The sequence below is a fragment of the Ochotona curzoniae genome, unplaced genomic scaffold, assembly GCF_017591425.1.
Source record: "Ochotona curzoniae isolate NIBS_2020 unplaced genomic scaffold, NIBS_Ocur_1.0 contig_4843, whole genome shotgun sequence".
Taxonomy (NCBI): domain Eukaryota; kingdom Metazoa; phylum Chordata; class Mammalia; order Lagomorpha; family Ochotonidae; genus Ochotona; species Ochotona curzoniae.
This window is the reverse complement of record NW_024466400.1, coordinates 210,278-229,199: the sequence shown is the minus strand read 5'-3', so window position 1 is coordinate 229,199 and position 18,922 is coordinate 210,278. Positions and strand designations below refer to the sequence as shown.

Sequence of the window (18,922 nt, the reverse complement as noted above, 5' to 3'; positions counted from 1 at the left end):
CCCACTATGCTCTCAGCCCCTCAGTACACTCACACTATATGTTGGAGACCCTGGATTGCGCCCCATCTGCCCTCAACCCCCGGGGGCATCACCTGGTTCTCTAAGCGATCCAGGCACTGTTACTTAAAGTGGTCTGCATGGAAGCCTTTGCTCTCAGCTTCCCCCATTGGGCAGTGAATCAGCAGGGCAGAAATTCATTTTCTTTCTCTTTCTTTCTCTCAAATAAATCTTTCTTTTTTTAAAAAAAGAAATCAGTTTATATTTAGAACTATTTTCGTTCATTTTGAAATGTTCATAGGCAAAAATACACATGTATGTATGTCACGGACACTGAATATTTACAAATGTTTGGAATGTTTTAATCAAATGCCAATTAGCTAAAATGTTATTATTGATAACTCAAATATGCCTGGATATCTGTATTAATATTACTGAGACTGTTGCTGTATTATAAAAAAAATAAGGATTGAAGAATCAGAATGAACAGGTATCATACAAATAATCTCTTCTCAGTTCTAGGGTGACTCCCATCTTTGTTCCTCGCTTCACTTGCAATGATTAACTTTTTATTTTTGGCACAAGTGGTTTCTCTTTATATGTGCCTATAAACATGTCTGCGTAAGAAGGTGTGTGTTTTAATGTGTAGGTGTGTTGTGTGTGTATGTATACCTTTTTTCTACAAATGAAGTTGACTATAAAGCATGGGTATTAAGTCATATCTTACTGTTTTACTTAATATATTTAGTGTTCTCACCATATGAACATATAGCAGTTTATCTCATTCTGTTAGTAATAGTTAGGTACTCTTTAAACAATTTAGTAATGAAGACAAAGAGTAGCAAGTTTAGTAATAGTTGACCAGTGTTTATGAATATATAATTCATTTACTGTGAAACGTTTATTAAGTTTTCAGTATTTTCTGATTATAAGTACTAGCATGAACACATACATTTTCTCTGTGCTTGGGCCATCATCCACTGCTTTTAGCAGGCAGAAGGATCAGAATTAGAAAGGGCGCGCTTTGGGCTCGATGCGATAGCGCAGTGGTTAAAGTCCTTGCCTTTAAAGCGCCAGGATCCCATATGGGCGCCGGTTCTAATCCCGGCGCCCCACTTCCCATCCAGCTCCCTGCTTGTGGCCCGGGAAAGAGTTGAGGACGGCCCAAGGCCTTAGGACCCTGCACCCGCGTGGGAGACCTGGAGGAGCTCTTGGCTCCTGGCTTTGGATTGACTCAGCTCCAGCCGTTGCAGCTGCTTGTGGAGTGAATCGTGACAGAAGATCTTCCTCTCTGTCTCTCCTCCTCTGTTTATCTGCCTTTCCAATAAAATTTTTTAAAAAAAATTCTTAAAAAAGAGGGGCGCTGCTTAACATGCTGGGGTGCAACACAAATCCTGGAAAATTTTTCTGTGTTGTTGCTTTTCACTTACTAATCAAGTGGCCAGCTTTTTCTCTTTTTTGAGTTGTACTTAATTTTTGCTTCTCAGTGGATCATGGCATTTCTGGTGATCCAATTCTCAACATAAACTTCCTGAGTTTTCCTTAGCTGTGGAAACTTTTGTAGCAACCTTTTAAACATTCAAGGTTTGAGTTTTCAGAATACTTACACTGTTTTTTGAGGTCAGGCAGACATTAAATGTCAAAGCCGGAATGAGTGCCTGCCAGTCACTGGTCAGCTAAGTGCGAGTCCAGGGTTTTCATCCTGGCTTTGTTTAGTATCCATGTAGCACAGGGCAAGTTGTTGTCTCATTATTTCTGAAATGAGATTTGAACTCTGGGTCCTGGTGATTGCAAGTAAAAATGCATTGAAAATAGTAAAGCTTAAGTTTGTTTTCTTTGCAAAGTACATGGCGGTTTATTTGAAGTCTTAAAAATTTACTGTGTAGGAGAGTGGCTGAGTATTTTTGGGTGTTGTTTTGCTTTGTTTTCCTCTTGATTTTTTTTGTGAATTCTTTGCTTTAAAAGTTTCGTGATGACCTGCAAAGGTACCTGTAAGTCAGCCAGGCTAACTTTAGTCATTGTAAATGTCATAAAAATAAACAATAAAGCTGAAATTCTTCATCCTTGTTGAGACATTTTACTCATTTCTCAACAATAGTCACAACTGTAGCGGAGCTATCTATATTTTTCAAATCACTGGGGAGATTGGAGCATTCTTGATGCTTAATTTTCATTTTGTGGTATTTTGTAACATGTTAGCAACTGAATTTCTATTCTTTGAAGCAGAGAGCATGTATTTGTTTTCATTAAAAGGAGAAATGTTTTTAGTAATTACATTTGGTCTTATTTATGTATCTTGAAGGTCAAGTGGCTACCACTGGAAATCGGGCAAAGTGGGCAAATTGGGTAATCGCTCACACACAATGCCGCAGAGCAAAGAGAATCCTGTGAAGGTGAGAAGATCGGATTTGTTCCTTGAGCAACTTGCTAGGCACGCAGATATAAATTACAGTGTTCAGACCTTGCATTCCCTCTAGATTCAGGAGTTAGCTATTCTTGCATTAACAATAGCATAATGGTCAACATTTGATTCATTATTATACTCAGATAAATACACAACTTTATTTGTGTTTCTGTTTGTTGTTTTTCAACTCAATTTGAGGTGAATTTTTCTGAGTTTCTGAAGTAGATTTTATCCATTCAGTTCAGTGCTAGTTTACAGTATGTGAAATAGATTACGCAGTTCTCTCTTGAAGTGGAGGTTAATTTAATTTGATGTATGTATTTATTACAGCATGCTTTCTTACTGTTTTTGAGTAATCCTCATGACCCTGCAGCTTGTTCCTTGTGTGAGGTTTTGCTTCCCTATGTGTCAGGGAACTAACGTCTTCTAGTCTCCCAGTATACATTGGCCTCATCTCTACCTGGTATTGTAAAATAGAACAAAACTTACATTTAAGGTCAAGACCAAATAAATGTCTTTGCATAAAGGAAATGTAGTATGTCTGGATTCTATAGTGTAAGATGCATGCTTTTGTAAGTTTTAACTTACACAGCCATAAACATATACAACTTAAATTTTATGATTAAATTTTATCATTAAATATTCATTGAGTCAGCTGGCATCCAGGATCATCTTACTTGGCACTTGTGAACATTTTGGCATTGGAAAAGCATTTTATTCTATGGTGTCATTCCCCTCTGTGAGTTAGGTTAATTTTTGGACTTAGATTTTATATTCCACTTCGCATTTGTATTATGCTGCCAACATAGTGTTCCATATTTCAGATATTATTATAAATATGATATATTAAAATGCTGACTCGTCACTATTATAAACTTCAAGCTTACAAACTTCTTTAACAGAATTTATTAACTGTTTTCTCACTGAAATGTGAGGTGACTCAAATAATTGTGGTAAAATTTAGTATGTATATTTTTGCTATTATCATTTAGCATATGGTTAATCTTCTCGAGAAATAGTAGTTTAATGCTAAAAATATTGGAGAATCTACAAGGGTTATTTAACAGAAAAGCATTGATAAGTCAGATTGTAAATCTCTACAAGCCACCTAAGTAAGTAAGTGGGTGGTTAATGTATAACGAACTGAGGAGTTACACAACATGGCTCTTGAAAGAAAGATTGGGCAGGCAAGTTGGGTGTCTTGATTTGTTTCATCATGTTAATGAAATTATCTGAAAATTTAATGAAGTTACCTGACAGTTTCTGAGCAGGAGGATAGCAAGATAAAGTTAATAGTTCATGATGAAAGATCTCGCTCAAATACCCAGTGAATTTGGACTCTGTAAAATAGAATGTGATAAGAAGATGAGGTGAATGTGGGTACGAGTGGGTGTTTCTGATTCTCCCTTTTCTGAGTTCCTTTTTGCAGACACCTTATAAGCAGGTCACCGGTTCAGGCCACGAGGCTACTAGGCAGCCTTAGAAGAATCTGATAGTCAGATGAAAGAATTCTGAGTTAGAACTATGGCAGAAAAGAATTATAAAGAGAACAAAGAAACAGGAGGAAGCCAAACACACTGTTTCATACTGGCCTGATTCAGAGATAGAATGAGGAAAGGAGTTAGAAAAGTCTGGAATGTGTACTTAGAGTTTGGTTTGAATCCTCTTGCGATAGCTGAAACAGGATAAATGTCCCAACTAACGATCTTCAGGAAGAGGACAGGTCTGCAGCATGTAAACTCAAGGATGTCCAGTTGTGGAATACGGCAGAAATGAACATTAATATTTTATACCAGTCAACAGTTTAGCATATTTTTATTTTTTTTAAAAATGCTTTTTCCATTAAGTGCTTGTATCGCTCTTAAGTAGCACTCGTCTTTATTTGGGAAACATAGATCAAATAACTTAACATCTGATAAAAGCTAAAGCATCAGGAGAAAGATTGGAATGCAGTGTACCAGGCCTATTGCAACTGGCTCACTCTCCAGTGAAGAAAGCCCAGGGAGGAAAAAGAAATGTACTAGAAGCAGAATTAATATAGTGCAAAAGTAAAGGCAGGCCTTTTTAGAGCATATGTTGTAGTCGGTATTATCCAATACATTGCATGTGAAAAGAGTTTTGACTGCTGGTTTAATGCTTCTCAAGGGAACCATTTTGCTTCCTAGGACACGTATGGCAGTGTCTAGGTGACATTTCCTGTTGTTCCCACTGAGATGATGTGAGCCAGTTTGTGGGCTACTGGTGAAGGAAGCATTGCAGAGACACATGATCAGGGCCAGTTACTGGGGATGTTGCTTTTAAAAGATTGTTCATTAAGGAGGCCTTCACCACAGAGAAACATAATTTTCATTTTCCTGAGGCAAGAAAAGGGCAAGCGTGTGACTCAAAGTAAGTTTTAGAGGATGGGTTTGCTGGTCAGACACGTTGGGTAAACGTAATGGAAATCCTGTACCGTGTTGGTAAGCTCAAAGTCACCATTCTCTGCTCAGGCACTGGGATGGGAATGGGATGAGTTCGAGTTCTTGGGAATTCAAAAGGTTGGGAATCAACCTCTGCAGCGAGTGCACGACTGGACGGCTAGAAAGCCATGGAGCCTCTGAAGATGCTCAGCACAGATTTTGGGAGCCCCCTTTAGGTAGTGGGTGGATATGGGAGATGCTGTGACTGGGACTTGGAAGGTGTGGCCAGTGACCATGCTGCTTAGATGCAAGCGCTGGTCACAATGGTGGGGTCACTTGAGAGTCATTCAGATGGTCACAGAGGCCAGCATGCTGCAGAGTCTTCAGTGCCAGATGCCTGGTAAATATGGACATGGAAATCTTCAAGGATATCAGAGAAGTGCTGAGTGACTTGTTGACGTTCAGTTTTCATGTTACGTTTATTTGTGTGCTGTGCAAGTGCCTCCTTGGTCTGTTCCTACTCCACGCCCAACCCTTCGCAGATGGAAATCAGACTTCACAGGCACTTGTTATTTAGCTAGGAGCAGCTTGTTCACTGAAATATTTTTGTGCATTTTGAATCATTCGAAGTGAATATGTCTATATTCATAGAACAGAGAAACTTTACTCACAATAGAAAAAAAATGACACAATTTCCCTAACAGTGGGTTTATTTTGTCTGGGTATATCAGTTATGCAGTGTGACCAGGTAACCTGGATAAACACAGCCTATGATGCAACCCAGATAGATCATCAAAGTAGTCATATTGGATAACTTGGTTGTGAAAAGAGAGATTAAATTATCTATACCGTGTATAACATTTCCAGTTTAAATAAAGTAGGATTCATAGAGAAATCAATTATTTCAGTTCTGTTTTCTCTTTCGCTGTGTTTGGCACAGAAAACATCTGAATGGCTACTTCAAAGAATGTGAACAGTAAGGTTCTTTTGAAGCAGGACCCCTAGATTCACTGAGAATAATCAGGCCTCAATGTTCAAAGATGACTGCACTTGGTACAGCCCTAGACACAGAGAGGCCCATTGTCCCTGCATTCTCATGTACAAATTGGGTAATTGAGCATGCACACTGAACACTGAGCATGAATTGACAGTGCTGGTATAAATGGACACCATTCTCCATGTTTGTGTCTTTTAAATGTTGGTTTAGTAAGACCAAGGCAATTGGCAAATGCTTATTATTTCTTAGAAGATTAAGATCCCAGAATTTTTAAGTTATTATTTATTTGAAATACCTCGTACTGAGTTTCAGTTTCTTGATTTTTCTGGCTTCAATGTAGGAAAGTCAGAGTTCATGAATACTGCGTTTGAAAGCTGAGTTTGTGATGTTTAAACATTCGCTTCTCTAAACTGCACAAATTGTCTGCTATGGTATATAAGCAGACAGACTCAATCAGAATTTAGATTCAGAATGCAAAAATATTAAAATTTATGTTTCAGAAAGAGCATGAATAGAAAATATTTATTGAATCTTTACAAGGTTTAAATATTAGCATTTTCTTAGAATAATTTTTTGACAATATGTGGTTTTTTGTTTAAAAATGTAGTATGTAAAAAAAACTGGTTTATAGATGTTTCTAAATTTGATTCTCTTTTTAATGAATTTTCTCTTTGTAAATACTTGGGCTTACGTTTGCTTTAATGATGATGTACTAATTTTATATTGTCTTTCCAAAAGTAATTTTTGTTCAAGATAGTGAATAATGGCATAACTTTCTAATATTTTTGTTAAAACTCAATTAATATTTCTTTCAACAAGATAATGTGTACTTGACAAAAAGTATCGTTTATTTTTACACAGTTTTCAGGCCAGAATTTGAGATTTAAATTCCTGAAGGAGCAGACCCAAGGTAATTTGCCATGGTTTTAATCAATGATAAAGATACAATTCATTTTATTTTTCTGTTTGAATTACATGTAAAATGAAAGTGCTCTCATTGCTCAAACAGTATAAAAGTTTTAAACCTTAGTGTTACTACAACTTGACTTTCAAAGTACATTTTATCTAAGTTAAATTTTTGAAGCTGTGGGCTTACTTTCTGTCAAAAAGTTCATCTTAGAACTTGATCACAGTCACTTTATTTTTCCAGAATTAGAATATAATAGCACCACTACTTAAAACTTTACTGATACAAACTTTTAACCAGAAGGAGAATTTAGCAGTATAAAGTTATGATATAGAATTCTACCTCTATAAAATTAAATAAATTGAAAAATTGCTTGGTACTTTAAACTGTTCAAGTGGACAGAAAAATTGATTATGTAATAATTTTAAAATAAGATTTTTTCCCTGGTGGACAAATACAGTTAATAATTTAGTAGATTTTTCAGATTTAAATATCATAATGCATAAATAAATAATATTATCAATATTTACAGTTTATTCAGCATGGATTTCACTTTGATTCAGAGTTAAAGGGGAATACCACAAAATTCTACCAAGAGCACAGCTTTAACATTGATAATGCCATGTGTTCACTTCCTGTGAATTTTAAGCAGAATAGCTATGGGTGATGTGCAGCGCTGATCTATGAGACCTCGTTGGGGGGACAGTACGGTGGGCTCCTGCCGTCGACTTACAGGTTAGAGTTGGCGAGCTCTCATTTTTACAGGGCAGGTAGTCTTTAGATACTCTCTGAGAATTTGGGTAAATGAATGGTTTTCATTGCTTTATCAATAGAAAGCTAAATGTCATATTCTAAAGGGTTTGTATGACACTTGTTTTTCTTCCAGAGTCAGTGAAACAGCCATTTAATTCTAAAATGGCAGATTCTTTGCGAAGTGAAAAACCCAAGACCAAAGGGAGGGTGTGTGGCCAGTGTGAGAACAAAGCTGCTCTTCTGGTAGGTGCCAGTGAGAAGTCGTGGGAGTAGAGTGCGTGTGCACTTGCTGCTCCCATCTTTATCTTCTTCACTCTGTTAACATGAGTGACACGTGCCAGGCAAGGCCCACAGCTAAGCTTCCTTAGCGAAATCACTGAATCTCATTCTGTCATTTCTGTTCAAGGACATCACCCCTACGTCTGTCTTGTCATTGCCCCTCTGCAGCCTGCTTTTGGCACATAAACATGTTGCAGTGTCTCCCTTTCAAAACCAAAATCAAACCAAGTGTTAAACAAAATGTCTTCAATCTCCACATCTCCCTCTGCATCCTATTGTGGTAACGTTCTGAGCATTCGCTGATGCTCCTGTCATACTCTCTTGCTCTTCTGGAAGAACATAATTTACTCAAGGTGACATGGGCCTATCAAGAATGTGCAATGAAATACCGTTTGATGAGTGCACACGGGCTGTTCTGTGTGTGTCTTCTGCTCCGTCCTCACTACAAAGGCCACAGCTCTGCCTTTTAAGCCCCCAGGTTTACCTGTGCCTGCTCTGGTACCTTTGCGGGATGCAATGGCATAGTATCTTTGGGTTTCTTTCACTCCACATGGAGATTGAGCTTTGAGTTGATGGAAAATGTTGTCAGATTTATCTGTAATATGTTAATTTCCATTATTAGGCACCATCCTGGTCTATGGATGTATTGTATTTGCTTGTTGATTCACATCTGGGATACTATTTGATTGTTTATGGTGTGTTTAATTATTTTTTCTATAATGTGCTAGGCTGATATGGGCATTTATGCAAAATGTCTTTAATTCTCAAATGACACATTCTTTTTTTTTTCTCTCCTTGACAAAAATAAGAATTTTTTAAAAAGGCTGAATTTCAGAGAATTGAATATCAGCTTTGCCTGTTTTCAGTTATTTTGTCTTTATTTAGAAGGCAGACCTTCCACCCCTGGCTGCACCCCAAACGGCTGTCTGGCCAGAGTTGGGCCAGCTGAAGCCAGGAGCTTGCTCGGGGTCTCCCACGTGAGTGCAGAGCCCCAAGGAAGCATGTTGGCAGGGAGCTGCAGTGAAAGTGGGGGCTGAGACTCACAGAGCTGGCTTTACCTGCTGTGCCACAGCATAGAGCCTGTGCTATTTCATGTTTAGCAAATGACTTAACCACTCTTTATCTAGTTTCTCATATGCAAAAATATAATAACAGGGACAAAAATAGTCTGTTCTTCAAAATTTACTGAGGCTCATGAGTTAATGCCCATGGAGATGTCAGACATGTAATAAGAGATAACAAGTTGGGTATTTTTGTTGGCAACATTTTCTTGTAACCTGAAGAATTGACAAACGGCTAAGATTTTGTTGATAGCAAAGATGAAACTTGTGACTTCCAAAAACTTTATTTTAAAAAGAAATTTTAGTCACTTTAAGCTGTTTCTTATTGGCAGAACTGAAGTGCTGAATATAAAAATCGCCTATCAACGTGGCAGATGTGGATACTTTAATTAAATTCAGATAGATTCTAAAGGTTTCATCCAACAGACTGGCCTTCATCAAATTCATAAGATTCGTGTTGAAGCTGTGCTCGGGCGTCACGGACGAAGCTGTCGTACGGTGGATTTCTTAGGCACATTTTTACAGGATTTCTTTATACAAGCCTCTTAAATATGCTTTCCATTTGCTGACATTTTCACTCATTGTTTCAACGCAAGGAGTGAGAAAATACACGAACTTACTCCAGAACTCTGGATTTCATGGTCTGGCCTACAGACGCTGTGTGAGTGCTTCGGTCAAAGTCTGTTGTAGGCAAGTGCTTGGCGTAGACTCAACCAGAAGCTGAGTTAACTATTACTTTGTGCCTCAAATACAACCAGTGCCCCAAATTTGTCATAAACTCATTAAAACAGTAGCCACTACACTAGGCATTTTGAAACCAATATTAATAGACCTGTCATATTTTATGTGAAATGATACGTCTTAATTCATTTTACATCTCACATTATAAATTTGAGGCAAAATTTTCATTATTTCTGTGACATGGAAGCTCTTGAAATCAGAGCTAAAACTGTAGAATTGATTTCTATATTAGGAATCATATTTTCTTGTGCTTAAATAAAGGCCCAGTTCTGGATAGCTAATCAGCCCTGAGAAGTACTGCCTAAGCAGGTCATTCAGTCATTTGAAACATTGTTTTATTTGATGACAGATTTCATTAGGGGTCTCTGCTAAGTGGTTATGGCTGCAACCAGTGCTCAGTGTGTATCATGGCTGGCTCTGAGAACTGAGCCTATGACACTGGGTCACTGTGGACACGTTCTTGATCCTTAGGTCCGTTTTTGAGGTCATCCACTTGATGGTGGACAATAATGACTGTCCCCTGACAGAAGGCTGTGCTGACTAAATGAAATTAGACAGCCATTCGGAGCTCACGGAACATTGTGCATATTTCTGATACTTGCTAGTGGTACTTGTATGAAATTGATTACTCTTTAAAATAATATTATCCTAATTATTTTTTAAAAATAAACTTGATTACATAATTTTAGGTAATAATGCCTTCATATGGGGACTTCAAATGCAATTTTACACCATTAAAAATTCTTTCGGGCCAGAACCTTGACTCAGTGGGTAAATCCGCGCTGTATGCACGCTGGGATCCCATATGCTTGCCTGTTTGTGTCCTGGTGGCCCTGCTTCCCATCCAGCTCCCTGCTTGTGACTTGGGAAAGCAGTCGATGATGGCCCAAAGCCTTGGGTTCCTGCAACTGTGTAGGAGACCTGGAAGAAGCTCCTGGTTTCAGATCAGCTCAGCTCTGGCCATTGCAGCCACTTGGGGAGTGAATCAGTGGTCTCTCCTCCTTTATGTAAATCTACTGTTTTAAAATGTAAATCTTTTTTTTCCAATAAGACAAATCTTTTTAAAAAAAACTCTCTTAAGACTTTAGTTTGCTTTTCTAGATCATATATGAGAAGTGTTCAAAACATTTATGGAAAATATGTCCCATGGAAAAAACATGTGCATGGATTGCAACTTTTTTGGCACCAAAATAAACTTAGTTTCATTGGACTGTGAGGTGTTTGAAATGCCCTCAAATAAGCTAGGGTCACTGCAGAGACGTCTGCCAAGCACCGCCTGGGGCTTGTTAGAGGGCAAGGTGGTAGGTCCCAGTGCAGACCCGCTGCCCATCGTCTGCCTTTGCCAAAGCCACAGGTGAATCATGTGTCACTGTATTACAGTCTGTCACGCAGGGACCAGCACAGTTCTCCACACACTGACCTCTGGCCGGGCACCTCCTGCTGTTTGATTTTACCATGCGCTGGTAAGGCTGTGGTGTGAGAGGAAATGAGAAGGACAGTCGGACTGGAGTTCCTCTCCAAGAAGGCAAGCTTTCCCCAGAGGATGTGTGCTCCTGGCCATGTGCACTGGAGCCTCTGGCTAAAGTTATTTCCAACACTGATTCTGTTCATCCTTTAGGTCATGTTTGGTTCTGTTACAGGGGAGATGTACATTATGAGTTTGTGCTCTCGTTTTTAAGGTTCTATTTCAGCATTGTAGAGATTTGGGAGGCTCGAGAAAATCTGTCATTTTCCCAGTTAGACACACTGGTGATTCTAGAATGTAGTTACATCCGTTGTGCTTCATTTTCCTGGTCGATTTTCTGAGAATATTCTAACAATAAGACTGTAGAAATAGCCAGTGCATAAGAGTAACTTGTGAGGAAGTGGATTTGTGTGTTTTGGGGCAAGTAGTTTAAGTTTCATTTGAAACAGATTATGCATATAAATGTGTGCAGAAATTCGAAAGCAGTCATAAACAGAATCCACGGGTAATGTATTTATTTATAAGTGCTCGCATCATTATTCAAAAATTGTTCCCCCATACCTAAGTGTAACAATTATATCTAAATCTGACTGATTTGTGGCTAATTCATGTGTATTGCAGAGTTAAATCCGGATGGGTGGGAGCAGTGGACCAAGCTTTTTGAGGACTGCTAAATTTTAATGATTTACATGTATGCAATTGGGGAGAGATACTGGAAAACAAAATATTTGTGTGAAAGCTTTCCCAAATCATACTATGATGAAGATTTTGCATACATATCTTTTTCAGGTTTGCCTTGAATGTGGGGAAGATTACTGCTCGGGATGCTTTGCTAAAATCCACCAGAAGGGGGCATTGAAGCTCCACAGAACAACACTCTTGCAGGTACCAGTTTGTAAAACGCTATATACTTGCGATGTGTTTATTAAATATTTCAACATGAAAGCATTTAAAACATGCTCAGTGATCTAGAACCCACAACGGCTTATAACAATTTATGAAATTCTGTTATGTACAACCATGACATATATCTGAAAATTACGGATCACTCCATTCTACTCGGCCATCTAAACTGTTTTAAGCTAGTCACTGAGGTGCTTTGCCTGGTTAGTGGCTCCATGTGCTGTTTCTGCATGCAAAATTGACATTTAAAAATGAGATGACATTTTCATCTGCTGTGCTTTTGAACACAAGGTTTGTTTATCTGGATTACAAACCAATTTATGTTTTCTTCTAGTGTTTATTTCAGGAATTAGTGTTTTGTTCATTCGGGCTCACTGTCATTTCCAATTTTCCTTCTGCACCTCAGGAACCCTCACTCATTCCTAGAAAGCCTTTTCCATTTCGTTACTTTATTTTTTTAGAGACTTATTAATTTATTTGAAAGGCAAAGCTGCATAGAGATAGAGGTAGTAACACATTGAAAGTCTCCCATCTTCTTCCACTCCTCAAATGGTTGCAATGACCAGAGCTGGGGCAGGCTGAAGCCAGAAGCCAGGAGTTTCTTCCAGGTCTCCCATATTGGTACAGTTGGCCCACAATCCTGCTTTTAGGCCCAGGACCACCGTGAGAAACAAAGGTGCTATGCAGTGGATTTGGCATTTTTGTACTTGATGCCAGCAGGCAGGGGTGGTTAAGCCTGTACTCTGAAAGAGTCCTGCTGGATTTTCATCTTCAGGTATAACAGCCAAACAGATATTGACAGGTGTCAAAGGTACTCACGACCCAAGTTAGATACAAAAACTTAGAAATGACGCAGCTCACGTTTGCTGGAGTTTCTAAGTGACCTTTCACAGATTAGAGCAGACGTAATTGAGGGAAAACAAAACGCAGCCTGCCACTTCCCTCCCTTGGTCCTAAGAATTGAAGAGCAGTCTTTACAGAAGTGAATGCTTGCACATGCATAAAGAATACAGAACATAACTGCACAGACTCCAATTTGAGGGTAAATAGTTGAATTATCCCACTCTGAACTTGTCAGAAAAATTTTATTCTGATGTGTTCATCACATTTATTGAATTTAAGCATAATGCTAGCTGATATCAAAGATACAGGGAAGGAGATATGGGCCTTTTCTTGAGTTTCAAGATGAAGCAGATTTTGTTTTCATTCACTCCCTGTGCTTCCCTGCTCTCCAGCCCTTCTCCCTCCCAGTCCCTTCCCTAACCCCTATATATACACAGTGTCTGACGACAGCTACTTTGTCAGGAGCTCCTTGTAGTGTCCCACTCGGGTGCCAGGCCTCTCCTCTCCTGCCTGTCTTGGGGCATTGGTGAGGAGCTGGGTTGGAAGTGCTGTGTTCAGGACCTGAACCCACATTCATGGGGGATGACACAATGGCAGCCCCTGGGGATGTTGTGTAAAGCTGGACCATTTTTCCTACTGCATACTATCATTAAAGAAGTTATTTCCCGTATCTCAGCATAGAAGAATACTACCTCTATAGATGGAATCTTGTAAAACTTTCAGTGAATGAATTGTGGAAGTGAGAGCGTGTTTACATTGCGTATGCATTTCATGGTAAAGCGTGTGCTTCTTTCTTGTGTGTAACTTTGTTCAATCTAGGCAGAAGCTTGCACGTGGAGTTTTTGGTAATCTGCACACTACGATCTTTTGTGAGATATGATTGACAAATGCAAATTATGTATGTGGAATGTTGTGTATCATTTAATGTTTTAGTACACATTTATCACATCTCGTCACATTACCACTTTCGTTTTTCCACTTTCTCTGTATGTGTGGGAGAAACTTTCTTCCCTCCCTCCCCACCCCTGTGTGTGAGAGAGAAATGAGAATATTTTTGATATTTTTAGCACCACATTTCTTGGTTTTGACTTCAAGGAAGGGAAGGTTGGTAAGGCATAGATAGTAAAATGATATTTAAGTTACTATTGAATGTCAAACCATAGAAGACATTATCTCTAGAAATTGGCATACATGAATTTCATAATACACATGCAATTCAAAGAGCATAACCACGATCGATTCCTTCAAGTTCAGGTGTTCTTTTCTGAGTATAAAGTTAAGACCAAACAAGGAGAAGGAACCACAGTGCCCTGCTTGCTTCTCTGTAATTGCCCTCCAGCTTACAAAGACCAGAGCTGCAGCTAGGTGCAATTGGGGCGAGTCCTGGGTATTGCGTTACACTGGGGAAGATAAATCCTCCGACTGATCAATGAAAACCCATACTGGAAGCTAAGCGTGCATTTCTGTTACTGTCTTTGTGAGAGCATTGCTTCATCTACTGAACCTGCCAAGGAATGAGAGACTTTGCAAAGAACATTCAGTGTAAGGAATTTAATGTCCTGCTTGGAATTTCATTTTTATATGCTAAATAATTCCCTGCCATCTAGTCTCGCCTTAATTGTCCCTTTAACAAGTTGTCATTTTCTTCCTATTCTTAACTTGTATCTGATCTTTTTTATTTCCCAGCCAGCTGATCTTTCTCCTCCCCTGTTTGCATCATTTTCTCCTATGTTTCTCAATGAATCTAGACACTTTTTGGTGAGCTGTGTTACTGATTATTGAAATTGGTGACTGTGGCATGGGTTTTAGGAAAAGTCAGCTTCGTGAAACTTCCTTGAATCCTAGTTCTCTCTGCCCCCACCCAATCACAGACATTTTCATTTGTCAGGGAAGATTCTACCACGTGTTCACTGGATGTCTGTGTTGCAAAACATTTCTTGAGTGGAGAGCCCAGAAGGGCAGATCTGGACATGCAATTCTTACTCCCAAAGTCACCAGTAAGGAGAAATCAGAGAACCCTCGTCAAGCCCTGATCACTCTGCCCATGAGCCAGCGTCCTGCTGCACCCTGCATGACATCAGATCTCCTCTGTGGAAAAATGAGTTGAGTGGCAGGCTCCTTGTGTGACTCTGAGCCCAGCCTTGCTGAGGCATGAACTCAAGGATGGAGAAGCTCCCCTCTGGGTCTCCCTGATTGTAAAATATGGTGAAAATAAATGAAGACTTAAAAAGAGAATTTTGTCAATGACAAATAATTTTTCCCCAAAAGGAAGTTGTCATTAACTGTTCTGATTTTAGAGTTCAGGTTCTTTAAGTAACAGAAAATTATGATTTGGATATTTGTAAGTATTAGTTAGTATTACCGTAACAAGTGTATATAAACACTTGAGTGCTGCCATTAAAAACCTATTTCTGTAATGTGCACAAAGATTGTTCCGTACCTACAGGTCTGAGATCATTGCCCTTCTTTCTTTCCTCTGTCAGACTGCTTAAGACATCATCATTACTGACTATCCACATCCCGTGGCAAGGACCACTTGGATTATATTTCTTCCATTGTTGTTCACCAAGTGCTTTTAGCTGTCCTGTGTGTATTAATTTTCGAATGAATGAAAGTGTGAATGAGTCTCTAGTGACACAAACTCCTAAAAGAAAACTTCACTTTAGGTTATCATATTTTTCTCAGAATTTAAAATCTGCAGTATTAATTGAAGAGCAGATAATTGAGTGTGTGGTGAAGGGTTAACAATTGCCTTTGTTTTAAAGTGACTTGTAGTTAACTATGTGCCCAGACAGCATACTCATGACAAACACGATCTGTGATCGACAATCTGCACCTTTAGGGAGAGCTCATTTGGAGTGTGCTCTAGCTCCCGGAGTGAGTTTTGTAATTGGCATTTCCACCGTGGGCTCTGGGACATGGGAACTGAAAATTGGCCCCAATGGACATGAAGGCCCCTAAGCGGGGTGTGACTGCAGCGTGAAGACTGCCCTTCCACAAGGCTCGGGAGCAAAAGTGTCGCCTGCTGCCATTCACTCCCGGCTTCCCTCAGTCTGAGAGGTGGCTGCCAGGAGTGGCTGGGTGAAAGCTTACTTCATGCAGGCAGAGTTCTGGGCGAGCAGGACATCTGAGTGTTTTCATTGTTCAGAATTTCGGAAGATAAAATGGTGGGATGCCCTAAAGCTAATATGAAAAGTTCTTGGCTGAGAGGGGAGTTGGACAGGATGTTGAGGCCGTTCGGGGAGTGACCCGGCAGGTGAAACATCTGGCTCTGTCATTTTCTCAGATATATGAATGATTGAATAAGTAATTATAAATAAATAATACAAAAAGCCAATCCTTTTGCCTCTAATCCCACGCTTGTACTATCCTCCAGCTCTTAGGAACCAAGATCTGCTCTCTATTCCTGTAGTAGATCCTGGATAACTCACATGATTGAAGCATGCATCATGTGACTAGCTTGTTTTGCCTTCCTGTCTTCCTAGATTGTGTGGGATCCTGAATGTCAGTGTTGCATTTACTCTGACTAAATACATTCCGCTCTGTAGAGTGTCTTCATGCGTTCAGCCTTTGGTTGTTCTCACCTCGGGCTGTGGTGCATAATGCTACTGTGAACATTGGGCTGAAGTGTTTGTTTTTTGTGGATCTCTGTAAGTGTTGGTTTCTCTGGATTGGATTCTTATTTGTGCCCTTCCTAGGTTATGTACAGGCACTGTGTGTAAGTATCTAAGGAATTTCTAGATTGTTTTTTTAGCATGGGTGTAACATTTTATATCCTATGTACAAGTATTCTATGAGGGTTTCCTGCATGCCAGTCAATGCTTGTCAATCTGAAGTTTGAGTCCATCTTCCTGGTAGGCGTGAAGTGATAGGTCATTGTGGTTTTGATTTACATTCCTGTTGAGTAACCCCGCTGAACGTCTTTTCTGGTGCATCTTCCTTGTAGAAACGCTGGCAAGAAGTTTTAAAGAGATCTAGATGTGGAAACATCTAATGGTTGGTTGTGGTGACGACTTTGAGATGATAGTACTAAGAAAAGCTAGGGAAAGGGAAATAGAGTTGGAAGTGTTTGGGATGAGGGGGTGTGGAGTTTTGATTGCCCTTAGTGACGAGCTGTTAAAACACAAAGTGGTTTAGGTGCTATGGAGTGCAGCCAGTGATTGCTCCCTCACCTCTCCTTACTTACTCTTCCCCTCACATCCTAATTCAGCCGGGATGTTGGACGCAGATGAGTCCAATTAGTCTTTTCAACTACAAGCCCAGTTCCTGTTCCTGCCCATCCCAATGAGCGCCAATTAACTCCTTAACTCACAACACTTCTGTATTCTCTCCTGCCCACGTGTGACTCAGCTATCCACTGAGAGAGGACAGAATTGCGTTGTTGTGTAGCCACACCCCTCACCAGCCCCTTTAAAAGGCCCATGAAGAAGGCACTCACTCTCTTTCTGGTCAGGTGTTTCCGTTACTCTGGCACCTCGACTCTTGGCTGATCCAGGACAGGTAATCCCCTGAGCATAGTCCCTGTGTATTGCTTTGATTGGACTTGTGATCTGCTATTTTAGTATGGTCTGTTATCACTAAGCTTGGTTAATAAAGACTCCTTAATAAAATCTTAGACCTGTCTGGTGTGATCTTGCTCACACCCCATAACGTAGGGAATAGAGAGCAGAAACTAGGGACAGAGTCATTGCTCCGGTGGAAGGCGTACAGCAGAATTAAAAACTTAATGTAGCAATGGCGTGAATCAGTCTGCGAGGGGAGGTGAAAATTACTGTACCATTTGTGCCGAAGAAATCTTTACAATGAACCTGATACGTGCAAGCTCAGAGCCTGATGGGGCTGCTCTGGAGATGAGGTTAGATGACAGCAGTGTGGAGCATTCTCTCAGCAGATGCTCAGTATGTTGGTTCTTATGAGTCGGGATATAGCATTAGAAGAAACTCAGTCCCATTTTAATTCACCTGTGTTTAAAGCCTTGAACACAGAGTAATATTAATGTAAATAGGTCCAAAGAATTCAGATGAATATCAGTACTACTTAGGAATGGCCTATTTTTTAAGCAGTTTTATGGAGATGGTAAATATTTTAGAAGGCTTATAACAGCCTCCCTCAAAAAAAAACCAACCAACAAAACAAACAACAACAAGAGTGATGCAGGGGGTGTGTTTGGCGTGATAAGAAGCTAGCTAAGGCTCCCTTTCCAACACTGGAGCAGACAGCTTCAGTTCCTGCCTGGCTTCTGACTGCACTTGCTTGTTACCGTGTGGCTTAGATGGTTACCACGTGGACTGCGGGATTGGCCACTCCAGTGGAGACCTCGCACTGAGTCCCTGGCTCCTGATTTCAGCTGACCTCGCCCTTCTTACTGCAAATCCTGAGGAATGAACCAGTAGATGGGAACTCTCTCTCTGCCTCTCAGATGGTTACTTTTTCTAAGAGTAAAATAGCAGAGCTTTATTTATCATAGCATATTTTTGAAAATGTGTACTTATTTCGAAAGCAGAGATATAGAGAGGGCTTCTGTCTGCCACAATAGTGCATGCTTGCCATAAGCCAGGGCTCGGTGAGGCTGAAGCCAGAAGCTCACAGCTCAGCGCTGGTCACTGCTCTTGGTGATCCTTCAGCATCACCTGCGCCTCCCAGCATACACGTGCGGGGGAGCTGATTGGAGAGCAAAGCCTTTGGCACTCCTCTATGGCATGCTTGTGATCAGCTTGCTGCTTGGTCACTGAGGGACGGTCGGCTACCCATCTTAGATAAAGATAGGACTTTTGTGAGGGGAAGAATGTAACTATTATCAGCATAACCAAATGTCTGAAAAAAATGAAATCACAGATGCTGGATATTTTAGGAGCTTTTAGAGTTTATAGGTACCGTCTGTGTTAATTTCATGATTTTATTACAGATTCTGTCAGTTTTTATGCTGGCTATGTTCACTACTTTTTTTTTTTTTTTGGTCTTCATGAGATAAAAATAGTCCAAGTGTAACATTTCAGCAAGACTACGTTTCAAAAAAACAAATATGATAAATTATTGATTACTGTTTGTTTTCTTGAGCTCTGCCTGTTATTTCAAGGATTGCATGTAAATTCACTCATTTCTCATGTAGCTCAACTATGAGTAATTTTTTTTACTATGAATAATTTTTGAAAGTAGCGAAATGATTTGGATGC

At 39.8% G+C, this 18,922-nt stretch overlaps 1 protein-coding gene across 1 annotated transcript in view; it reads left to right on the top strand.

Annotated features, from left to right (window-relative positions):
* Nucleotides 1-18,922, top strand: part of ZBBX (zinc finger B-box domain containing) — a 78,834-nt gene that overhangs the window by 2,428 nt on the left and 57,484 nt on the right. The window contains exons 3-6 of the mRNA XM_040988375.1: nt 2,300-2,390; nt 6,659-6,707; nt 7,591-7,700; nt 11,793-11,888. Of these exons, the coding sequence (XP_040844309.1) occupies nt 2,300-2,390; nt 6,659-6,707; nt 7,591-7,700; nt 11,793-11,888 (346 nt within the window). The remainder of the gene's footprint in view (nt 1-2,299; nt 2,391-6,658; nt 6,708-7,590; nt 7,701-11,792; nt 11,889-18,922) is intronic.